At 44.4% G+C, this 12410-nt stretch overlaps 1 protein-coding gene across 2 annotated transcripts in view; it reads right to left on the bottom strand.

Annotated features, from left to right (window-relative positions):
- The window catches only part of pde4dip (phosphodiesterase 4D interacting protein), a 157308-nt gene that overhangs the window by 21877 nt on the left and 123021 nt on the right, over positions 1–12410 (bottom strand). For both annotated transcript variants that reach the window (XM_083969576.1, XM_083969577.1), the window contains exons 26-28: positions 11420–11939; positions 8103–8338; positions 6967–7015 (exon numbers count right to left, since the gene is read on the bottom strand). In XM_083969576.1, the coding sequence (XP_083825702.1) occupies positions 6967–7015; positions 8103–8338; positions 11420–11939 (805 nt within the window). The remainder of the gene's footprint in view (positions 1–6966; positions 7016–8102; positions 8339–11419; positions 11940–12410) is intronic.

Raw genomic sequence — 12410 nt, 5'->3', positions numbered from 1 at the left:
CCTGCTTCCTTTCATCTGGGTTCAGTCATGCACTTGATTCAGAACCGGAAATACAGAACGTTCAGTTCACGTTCGCCCAAAATATGAACTCATTCATGAACGATGGTTCATTGAACGTTTGTAATATCTGTTGCACTTTTAAACCCCCATGCACTTTAAAATTGATTTGTCTATACCAGCAAGCACTTTTTAATCTGTTATTTTGCCCAGCAGACAGAGAGCACAGTAGCTTCCTTTAAAGGGACAACGAGGAGTTTCTATTTGGTTATAAAAAAGTCTCATATTAATGTGGATGAATCTCCGTTACCACTTGTTAATGGTCCATTTTAGATAAATCTATGGTTTTGTCTCCATGGTTATTTTGTTATTATTAGTGGTGGTGGAAATGCTGGGCGAGCCGACCAGCGTTTCTTTACTTTCGGTTTCGTGGCGAGTCATGAGAATAACGCCGCCGTATGAATCTCCGTTTATGGTGGGAACTACGACGGTATGTGATCGTCTTCCAACCTCTGACTTTAATTCTTGATGAATGAAAACATGAGTCTGTCTTGCACCGGTCAAAGAATTTCACGGTGCGGAGGCTCATAAATGTAGTGAGAAAACACTTCGCTTTAACAAAACTCCTCGTTGTCCCTTTAAAGTCTTTTTATGAATTGTGTATTTTATTCTTTGTAAAACTTGTCCTGCTTTTTCTTCTTTTAAGGCTGCTGTCATCAACTAATTTCCACTTGGGGATAAATAAAGTATAATCATCATTCAATAAAACTACTTCAGAGCTACTGTTTCCAGGCACTGACTCTGGGTCTGTAGCTTCATCTACACTGCTATGTCTCTATCCAGAGGTGGTTCAGGGTCGGGGTTTCAGGGGTCAGAGGTCAGAGGTCACGGGGGTCGTGGTCTTACTTGTCGAGCTGAGCGAGCAGCGTTCTCCTCTCCCGCTCCGTCTGCTTGCGGAGCAGCAGCAGCTCTCTCTCCTGAGCCTTCCACTCCCACAGGGAGAAGGAGAACAGGGATTCTCTGTAGAGCGGGCTGCTCTTCGACAGCATGGCCTTCCACAGAGGAGCCATCTGCACCTCCTGCTGCTCCTCCTGCACCTCCTCCTCCTCCTCCTCTGTCTGTCTGTGTAGCTACTGACCGCTCATCCTGCTCCTTTTCCTCCTCGTCTCAGACTCTTAGTTCTTTTACAACTCTGTCAGTCGTAGTTTCTTTTCTCTTGTTGGCGACGAGTCGTAGTTTCTCGGCTCATTAGCTTCGTGTCCGAGGCGACAGCGACGACTGACCGCTGCTGCGACCGAGCCGATGGAGCCGATGAGCGTGACAGACGGATAAAGAGACGAGTGAGGACGATCAGGTGCAGAGCTGAGTAAATCCAGATCAGATTTAGGCTTCCCACTGAGAGGCAGGCTCACACTCACACATAGATCCTCGGAGTGTGTGTGTGTGTGTGTTGGGGGTGTGTGTGTGTGTGTGACTACAGGTGGTCACACCCCCAAAACAGATCCCAAATCAGATCCCAAAGCAGGTTCAAGCTGTTGAAGCTGAAGTTAGAGTTTAAAAAAATAAAAAATCCAAATCCAGTTTCTTTTTTCTTCTCTTTTGTCCGATCTCAGATTCACAGGATTTAACGGGATTTGAACGTGGGATCGTTGGGACGTTGCTGCAGCTGCCGAGCAGAGGATCGATACAGAACCAGCTCCAATACAAAAATAAAATAAAATATATAAAATACAATTAAAAAGCTCAGTTTTCACTTGTGACAACACGTCGACAGCAGAGAAGTGAAGAGAGGAAACGATGAGAGAGGAAAACCAGACGGAGGTTTCCACAGCAGCAGAGAGGAGGAAGAGGAGGAAAAGGAGGATGATGACGGAGGAGCAGCGTAAAGAGGGAGGAGGCTGATGGAGGGATGTACAGTATGTTAACGCAGGATGTCCGTGTCCTCGGGGCTCATGTGTGTGTGTGTGTGTGTTCACGCTCCAACAGCAGCTGAATGAATGAATGAATGAGCAGAAAAGCAGAAACAACACGTGTCACTTTGCTCTGATGCAGGACGAAGACACTTGACCGGACAGAGAGCGAAGAGGAGCGAAGGGAAGTGAAGAGAAGAGACGAGAGTGAAGAAGTCGTGTCTGTCCGTCCGTCCTGTCTCCAAGGAAACGTAGAAACAATAATAATATCCACAAGAAGAAGGAGAAGAAGGAGGACGAGGATCTAAGAGAAGTTCACTGTCTCAGCTCTGTCCAGAGGATGAAGATAAACTCAGAGCTCCATGTGCTGCAGCATCATCGCTGCTCTTCATCCAATCACGTTCCCTCTCCTCCCCCTCCTCTCTCCTCCTCCTCCTCCTCCATCCCCCCCTCCCTCCTCTCTCTCTCTCTGCGGTTAGCTGCTCCTGACCTAGTTCCCTCCCCATTCGAGGTCTTAATAACTTAACCTGATTAGAAGCCATGTCAACATGGCCCCGAGCCCAACGCAGCCGGCAAAAGCCTCGGGAGCGCTACGCATTACGCCACCAGCACGCACACACACACACACACACACTCTCTAACACACACACACTCTCTAACACAAACACACACACACACACACACACACACACACACACACACACACACACACACACACACACACACACACACACACACACACACACACACACACACACACACACACACACACTCTCTAACACACACACACATAGAGATAAATGTGCGTTTATTTCTACAGTCATAAAAAACACCAGTGTTTATTTATTTTTATTTTTTTTTGTTATTTGCCCTTTAACTTTGTGGAACTCGTCTGTAGAGCTGCAACTAATGATTATTTTATTATCGATTCATCTGTCAATTATTTAAACAACTAATCGATTAGTTGTTTGGTCAATAAAATGTTAAAAAATGTTTAAAAAAACAAACTCAAATGTCTTGTTTTGTCCACAAACCAAAGAGAGACTCAGTTTACCGTCGTAAAGCAACAAAGAAACCAGAAATATTCACAATGTTGACTGCTTGGGTCCCCTGTTTATCCTATTTAGAAGCAGTTTCTGCTTCTTTGGGGTTTCCTGTCATGTACATCTGTTGCAACTGCTCATCTGTAAAACATTTTCTTGCTAAATACATTAATAAAATATCTGAATCTGATTCTGAATCTGAATTTAAGAAGCTGAAATCAGAGAATTTTGACTTTTTTTTCTTCAAAAAACTACTCAAACTGATTATTTGATTATCAAAATATAGTTGACGATTTATTTAATAATCGATTAGTTTAGTTTGCAGTTTAGTTTGCAGCTCTATTCGTCTGACTCTGTGTTTTTCACATAAACACTACACTACACTCCGAGTGTAAATAAAGATTCATTGAATTGAATTTCACTGAGCGCGTGATGCAGCACCAGTTCATCCAGCTCAGCTCAGCTCAGATCAAACCAGTGTCCATCATCATCATCATCACCAATCACACGGCTGTCGCAGAAACAGAAAGTCGCTGTGTAATTCTCCTCCACATCTGCTGCACCATCTGCTGCTGCAGGCCTCTCTCTCTCTGTCTGTCTCTATGTCTCTCTACCTCTCTCTCTCTCTCCCTGTCTCCCTGTCTGCCTCTATGTCTCTCTACCTCTCTCTCTCTCTCCCTGTCTCCCTGTCTGCCTCTATGTCTCTCTACCTCTCTCTCTCTCTCTCTCTCTCCCTCTGTCCCTGTCTGCCTCTATGTCTCTCGCCCTCTCTGAGGAGCAGCTCTAATTATTCACACAGCATCGTTATGTTGTGTTGTGTTTATCTACTGTATCATCGGGGTCTGACCCTGCTCTCACCCCGTTCTACCCGGCGACAGCATCACGGGGTTAAAAGCAGCAGAAGACGTGACGGTGGTGACATCATTACATTTATTGTAGCGAACATTTGTTGAGCCATACAGTATATGACTTATTGCATAGAGGTCTGGGGGCATACGTAACGTACCGTATAAAACTATTACAAAACCAATTTTCATATTACAAAGGAGAACAATAAGGATCATCAACAGGGCTGATTATCCAGACTCAACAAACACATTTTGAATAAACCTACAGACCTTAAAGCAGAAGTAAGGTGAATATTTGTGTTAATCTAAGTCTTAAATAGTTGTATCTTCCGACAGCAATCACTTCTAGAGAGTGTTTGGTCTGAAACACGGGTCTGTCAGTCACTCTGCTCTGCTCTGAGCCCAGGAGAAAACTTTCCTTGTATCCTACAACCTTTATCCAATGAGGAGAGAGAACGGCATAAAGGGGCAGTCCTCTCTGTGTGTGCAGCCAAGGGATGCGCCTGAATGTGGTGACGTAGGGACGAGGACCAATAGATCCATGACGAGGGCGGGGGCTGCTAACTCCATCGGCTGACAAGACGTTATGGTGCGTTCAAGGCAACTCGTGTTTTTCCGACCTGTGAAGTGGTACCAGTTCGATCTGGTACGAGTTCACGGGTCAGAAGTTACGAGTGGCCGTTATAGTGACTTTCACAGGTAAAACAGGTCGGAAAAACACGAGTGGGTTGCCTGGAACGCTACAAAGTCCTAAGTTGTGACTTGAAGCTGTAATTTACGATTTCAAAAGCCTGACTGGAACGCAGCCCTAACCCTAACCCTAACCCTTCCCTCATCAAACTCATCAAATACACAATCCAACAACTCCACAACGCTCTGGTGGACAAGTTGTGAGCTGCACATTCACCACACCAAGCCTTTTGTTATGAAGACAGTTGGTATCCATTTGCAACCGTCATATGGACATGCACTGCTACGCCGAGACCCCCTGTAACTCAGAGAAGCCACGGAGGACTCTGAAACTTCTCCCAGCCCTTAGTCCACATGAGGGGGAGGAGGAGATAATGAGTTCAGAAATTTCAATTTTGGGTGAACTATCCCTTTACTGAGTCTGACCCCTGGTTCTGCTGTAACACCACCACCAGACCAGCAGCTCGCCGCCTGCAGCTGAACTCTTGTGTAACTCTGTTTGTCCCCTCGTCGTCGTGTCTCTGCCTAATTAGCTGACCAATCAACTGCACCGTTAAAGTCTGTGCTCAGAAACATCAGCTGGTCGCCAACGCCCCGCGGCTCGGGGGAGTGGGTGCTGGTGGTGGGGGGAGGAGGGGGAGGGGGGGGGGGGGGGGGGGGGGGCAGTTGCAGCTCGGCCCTGCAGCTCTGTGATGGCAAAGGACTTTTTCTTTTTGGGAGGTTTCATAACGCAGCAGCGATAAGTCACAGCAACTTCAAACTCAAATCTCATCTTCTGTTATTATCGGTGAAAAAAGTTTAATGTTTTATGTTTGACAAACGTCGTGTGAAACAAACTTCACCAAAACAAAATCTGATGCTCTGAGGTTTCTGTTCTTTAATCGTTTCATTTTCATCTTGATTCGGTTTTTTCATTGTTAGGTATTATTGTCTATAGTATAAAGTTGTTTTCTATTACCTCTACTATTGTTTTTAATTATATTCATTTATATAAATGTTTTTATTCTTATTCAATGACCGAAAGTACATACTGTAAGACTTTCACTGTAATTACTTACGTATAATTACATGTGACAAATAAAACTTGAAACTTGAATTATGTATATCTCTGTTTTACATATATATCATCAGAAACAAAGAAATAAAAGAAAGAAAAAACAAATGTGATGCTTATTCACTTTTTTCCTGCTCTAATACACAGGTTTAATAATTTACTTAAAGGTGTACAGAAATGGCCGTTTGTCCTGTTTGTCGCGCCGAGTTGTCACGAGCTGCAACACGAGTTTACCCGAGTGAGGAAAACGAATTTGATTGGTCGTTATCGAGCGGGCGGGATATGCAAAGCTTGGGGCGAGACCGAGCTCCGTGTGTGTGTGCGTGTCTCAGACGTTTGAATGACGGATGACGGATCCAATATCAGTGGCTGGTGAATCGTGTACAGGCTGACGTATAATCCGTGCGCCTGCATTATCCAATGCGAAAAAAAAAATACACACTTTCATCCCGGATTTACTCAAAAATAGAATTTTGCACAAAGTTTGGCCTACAACGTCTGAAAGATGAGTTATCACATTAATTTTATGACCCAGAGTGGGCTCAAATTCAATTTTCTTTTCTGTACACCTTTAAGTAAACTAACTAAATCTGAACTCTTTTTTGTCATTTAAATTCTTATTGAACGTATCAGGGAATGCATTCTCTACTTAGGGTTAATGATACAGGTGTTGGTTGTGTTTATGGTGCAGACATCCTCTGACATGTCATATAAAGAAGGAAATTATAAAATAAAAAACAAAATATATCACATATAAGAAATCCAGTCCAAGAGTGTTCTGCATTTAGTCTCAGTCATCAGTTTTTATGAAGCAGTTCAAATGTTCAAATCAATCATTAGAGGAACTAATTGATCAGATATGGGATCAAACTGATCTGTTGAACATTCAGGCTGAATGTGACAGAATACGTTTCTTATCTATTTGTTCTTATGAGTGAAAAATGTTTTTTTTTTTAAATAATTAAAACACATCTCATCATGAAATTAACATAAATGTCAGATCATTAATCATCAGTGTCTGTGTGAGACTCAGACGCCATGAAACCGACTCTCTATGAAGATGCAGAAACATCTGGTTTGTCTGTGTCCTTCCGCTCGTTACATCACCCCCCCCACCACCCTCTCCCCCCGTCATTAATTAACCAATTAGCTGAGCCATTAATTAGCCAGTGAGGTCTTCGTTCGTTATCGACTGAGCATTATGATTATTCCAGCCAGAGGAACAACGTCACACACACACACACACACACACACACACACACACACACACACACACACACACACACACACCAATACTTTCCACTGACCAGCACGAAGCTGTTACACAAGACTACACACACACACACACACACACACACACATAGAGACACACACACACATAGAGACACACACACACACACACAGATAAGTGAATGAGCACTGACCGGATGGCGAGCAGCTCCGTCTTCTCATCTGGATCTTCAGGATGATCTCCTGGAGGAGTTACAGTAACCTCGTTAGTTTTTATTCAGTTACACATGAAGTCGATCAATCAGACAGAGATTCAGCTTCACATTCAGAACTACGTAGAAAAAGATGCTGAAAGCAGCTGAAGAAGGAAGCAAAAGGACAGAGAAAGGGGGTAGAAAGAAAGAAAGAAAGAAAGAAAGAAAGAAGGGAGTAAAAAGACAGAGAAAGGGGTAGAAAGAAAGAAAGAAAGAAAGAAAGAAAGAAAGAAAGAAGGGAGTAAAAAGACAGAGAAAGGGGGTAGAAAGAAAGAAAGAAAGAAAGAAAGAAAGAAAGAAAGAAAGAAAGAAAGAAAGAAAGAAAGAAGGGAGTAAAAAGACAGAGAAAGGGGTAGAAAGAAAGAAAGAAGGAAAGAAAGAAAGAAAGAAAGAAAGAAAGAAAGAAAGAAAGAAAGAAAGAAAGAAAGAAAGAAAGAAAGAAAGAAAGAAAGAAAGAAAAAAAGAAAGAAGTAAAAAGACAGAGAAAGTGTGTAGAAAGAAAGAAAGGAAGAAAGAAAGAAAAAGACAGAGAGAGAGGGGTAGAAAGAAAGAAAGAAAGAAAGAAAGGAGTAAAAAGACAGAGAAAGAAAGAAAGAAAGAAAGAAAGAAAGAAAGAAAGAAAGAAAGAAAGAAAGAAAGAAAGAAAGAAAGAAAGAAAGAAAGAAAGAAAGAGATAGATAGAAAGAGGTAGATAGATGGAGATAGAGAGCGGTAGAAAGAAAGAAAGAAAGAAAGAAAGAAAGAAAGAAAGAAAGAAAGAAAGAAAGAAAGAAAGAAAGACAGACAGAGAAAGGGGGTAGAACGGCAGAAAGAAAGAAAGAAAGAAAGAAAGAAAGAAAGAAAGAAAGAAAGAAAGAAAGAAATTCCCCTGCATGAGATACACCTCTTGTTTTTACATTTTACATCTGTTCATAATTTGTATTAATTTTTATCTGTAAATATGAGCAGTTTTAGCTCAATAGCTTCCAATATCTATCTTCCAATAGATGTGTGTGTGTGTATATCTGTGTGTGTATATCTGTGTGTGTGTGTGTGTGTGTGTGTGTGTGTGTATGTATGTGTATATTGAGACTCACGGCTGCTGATCTTGCTGGCGACCCTCTGGGCCAGCGCTCCGCTCTGGGCCAGCTGCTCTCTGAAGCTGCGTCCCATGTAGTAGTCGATGTCGTTGGCCCTGAGCAGCTCCTCGAAGGCCTTGGTGGTGTCGGCCAGCTGCGTGGTCAGGATGCTGACCGCACCACGCCCCTCCCTGAGGCGCTGCCGCAGCACCGACAGCTCACGGGCCTGAGCCTGGATCAGGACATCGAACTTACTGCAGAGACACAGAGAGGTCAGAGAGGTCAGAGGTCACAAAACAAAACAAAACAAAACAGTTTTTACTTCATTTAAAAAGTCAAGCAGCAGTTCAGACAAAACCTAATTCAGACAGTTCATGTGATATTTATATTTTCATGTTCATGTTTCCTTTGACTGAGGATCAACAGGATGTGACTGGAACTAGTTGAAGTGGCAGAAGGATACGACTCCTTTTCCTCCTCCTATTCTTCCTCTTTCTCCTCCTCCTCCTCCCTCCTCCTCCCTCCTCTTCCCATTCTTCCTCTTTCTCCTCCTCCTCCCCTCCCTCCTCCTCCTATTCTTCCTCCTCCTTCCTCTTTCTCCTCCTCTCCCTCCTCCTATTCTTCCTCCTCCTTCCTCTTTCTCCTCCTCTCCCTCCTCCTATTCTTCCTCCTCTTCCTCCCTCCTCTTCCTATTCCCCCTCCTTCTCCTCCTCCTCCCTCCCCTATCTTTTTCCTCCTCCTTCCTCCTCTTTCTATTCTTCCCCTTTCTCCTCCTCCTCCTTCCTCCTCTTCCAATCTTCTTCTTCCTCCTCCTCCTCCCTCCTCCTATTCTTCCTCTTTATCCTCCTCCTCTTCCAATTCTTCCCCTTTCTCCTCCTCCTATTCTTCCTCCTCCTCTTCTTCCTTTTTCTCCTCCTCCTTCTCCTCCTTCCTCCTCTTCCTTCCTCCTCTTCTTATTCTTCCTCCTCCTCCCCCCTCTCTCTTCCTATTGTTCCTCTTCCTCCTCTTCCTATTCTTCCTCCTCCTCCTCCTCCTCTTCCTATTCTTCCTTCTCCTCCTCTTCCTATTCTTTCTCCTCCTTGTCCTCCTCCCCCTCCCTCCTCCTCTTCCTATTCTTCCTCCTCCTCCTCCTATTCTTCCTCCTCCTTCCTCTTTCTCCTCCTCTCCCTCCTCCTATTCTTCCTCCTCTTCCTCCCTCCTCTTCCTATTCCCCCTCCTTCTCCTCCTCCTCCCTCCCCTATCTTTTTCCTCCTCCTTCCTCCTCTTTCTATTCTTCCCCTTTCTCCTCCTCCTCCTTCCTCCTCTTCCAATCTTCTTCTTCCTCCTCCTCCTCCCTCCTCCTATTCTTCCTCTTTATCCTCCTCCTCTTCCAATTCTTCCCCTTTCTCCTCCTCCTATTCTTCCTCCTCCTCTTCTTCCTTTTTCTCCTCCTCCTTCTCCTCCTTCCTCCTCTTCCTTCCTCCTCTTCTTATTCTTCCTCCTCCTCCCCCCTCTCTCTTCCTATTGTTCCTATTCCTCCTCTTCCTATTCTTCCTCCTCCTCCTCCTCCTCTTCCTATTCTCCCTCCTCCTATTCTTCCTTCTCCTCCTCCCTCCTCTTCCCATTCTTCCCCTTTCTCCTCCTCGTCCTCCTCCTCTTCTTCCCCTTTCTCCTCCTCCTCCCCCTCCCTCCTCCTCTACCTATGCTTCCTCTTTCTCCTCCTCCTCCTCCTCCCTCCTCCTATTCTTCCTCCTCCTCCTCCCTCCTCTTCCTATTCTTCCTCCTCCTCCTCCTCCTGCTCCTCCTGCTGAGCAGCGGTCTGTTGCTGCAGCTGCTCTCTGATCTGATCTGAGCTCAGCTCGTAATCGGAGCAGCTGGTGTCGTCGTCTGTTGAACTCTGAGCTCAGGACTCACTCATACACTTTTGACTTTTTGTTGTTGTTTTTGTTGTCATTAGTTTTTTGTGGATCTAAATTTTGTTTTGTCGTGTTGTCGTGGATGTTGAAGCTGCGGCGCTCAGACAGGACGCCGTGTTCCGACCTCGTGTCGTTTTAATCCCCTTCAGACCGCCACATCTGTGTCTGCTGCTGATGAGGCGTTCACTGCCTGCAGTAATTAACGATCCACTGTACGACAGCACATCAATACAATGTGTTTAATTATTGTATTTTAATACCGGATTCATCATTTAGTGTAATAAACTTTAAAGTGATAAAGTGTCAGTAAATGATAAAAAAACTAAACGAGGCTGCTCTCTCTCTCTGACAGCTGCCCACTTGTTTATATCTGATATGCTCCGCCTGGCTCCATCTAGTGGCCGAATTAAGAATTTGGATTTGCGATAATGCTCCTTTAACAAGCTCTGGCCTGAGAATCGGACATTACCACGGCAACTCGAGGTGGTTACCACGGCGATAGAGGCCCCCGCAGGCTGAGACAGACAGAAACGTAGAGAAAAAGAGTGATTTTCTGCCTCTGCGATGGTCTCACATTTAGGCTTACTGTGACAAAACGGTAACTCCTATCAGAACAAAACACAGATCAACGTTGCTCTAAGGACTTCCTGAAAAATTTGGTACGATTTGGTGTTTCTACAGTAAATATTTTGGAGACGCTGGCAGTTTTAAAACATCGGTCCGTTCTGCTTCTCTCAGAAAATATTTGTATTGGAGTCAATGAGGAGCAGAGACAGACGTGGCCCCACTCAGAGGCTGATAATTCAAATTCTGTAAGTCTCTCTGATATTTTGAGCACATGGTGAGAAACAGAACAAGTTTGTCTTACAAATTTTGAAAAAATCATGTGTGTAGAGTGAAAATTGTGGCCGGGCCGAGTTTGGAAAGAGAAAAATTCAGGAATTTTTTTGGGCTCTCTCTCACTCTAACTGATGATGTCACGCGCTCTGACACGAACATTCCGTGCAATACACACCCATTATAATATCATAATTTCTCCAAAAATGATCATGGTCATTGATCATGGATTGATCAAAAACTATATGACCTATCAAAACGTGGAGTAATACGACAATACACAAGACTTGTGTCTACTGTTTAAAGTTTAAATGGAGTCTCTAGGTGAAAGTATGCCGGAGCATTAGACGTTTGAAAAACTCCAATGATTGTTCTTTTTCGCTCTTTTTTTTCGCCCGTCCCATTGACTTCAATGCAAAATTTTGCGCAGTTTTTCGTGAACTGTTGAGAAAAGTAGTAGCATACCGATCCCGATCAAACCGCACGTTTTGATATATATGGGCTTCGCCCGGTGCGATGGCCCCTACAGCTATTTCATAGCCGGTGCCCGGTGCGATGGCCCGTGGCCCTAATAATAAGCAAAGAGCCTGTTGGGCGTCTCACCCGGGCCACGTGGCAGACTTCCCGTCCTGCTCCGTGGACTTCTTCCCTCCTCCCGTCCTCAGCTGGTTTTCCAGAGCGTCGACCCGTGACTCCAGCTGCTGCAGGCCTCTGTCCGGGTGGCGGGGAGAAGCCCCCGGCCCCCCGCCGTCGGACGACTGCCAGCCCTCGTCGTCCTCGGTGCCGCTCTGCGAGGCCTGGAAGGACCAGTTGACCTTGCGGTGGGGGGTGGAGTCGCTGGAGGTGGAGAGGGAGCGCAGGCGGCTCTGCAGCCCCCGGATCACGGCCTGGGAGCGGGACAGCTGAGACCGCAGCTCCTCCACCAGCCGCCGCAGAGACACCACCTCGTCCTGGCTGCTGCTGCTGCTGCCTGGTTTAACACTGCTGCTGGAGGAGGTGGAGGTGGAGATGGAGGTGGAGAGGGAGGTGGAGGTGGGGGGGGCTGCAGCAGAGGTAGAGGAGGTGCTGGGCCACCACTGAGAACCACAGTCCAGAGACGTGCACATCTCCAGGTCATCGAACTCTGCAGACAGAGACAATAACATATATATGTATATGTATGTATAGAGATTTATATCTTTATTTATAGCTATATTTATCTATATCTTTGTTTATTTTGTATGTATCTGAGTCTGTCTGAGTCTGAGTAATCTATATCTATATTTATATCTTTATAGCTATATCTATATCTTTATAAGATAATATGTATAATCTATCTATCTATCTATCTATCTATCTATCTATCTATCTATCTATCTATCTATCTATCTATCTATCTATCTATCTATCTATCTATCTATATCTGTGTCTATATCTTTATTTATATCTATATTATATCTATAGAGGATAAGATACAAGGACTTAGGAACGAGGTAGGTTAAAAGAAGATAAGGGGAAAATATTGAATTAAAACTAAAGTAGCCTAATTATTAATAGAAGAATAACTTAACTATGTCAGAGATGGTGATACAATGTTATGAAATTATAAAATAAA

This window comes from Trachurus trachurus (genome assembly GCF_905171665.1).
Source record: "Trachurus trachurus genome assembly, chromosome: 4".
Taxonomy (NCBI): Eukaryota; Metazoa; Chordata; class Actinopteri; order Carangiformes; family Carangidae; genus Trachurus; species Trachurus trachurus.
Note: the sequence above shows the minus strand (reverse complement) of the source record. Positions and strands in the feature narration are given on the sequence as shown.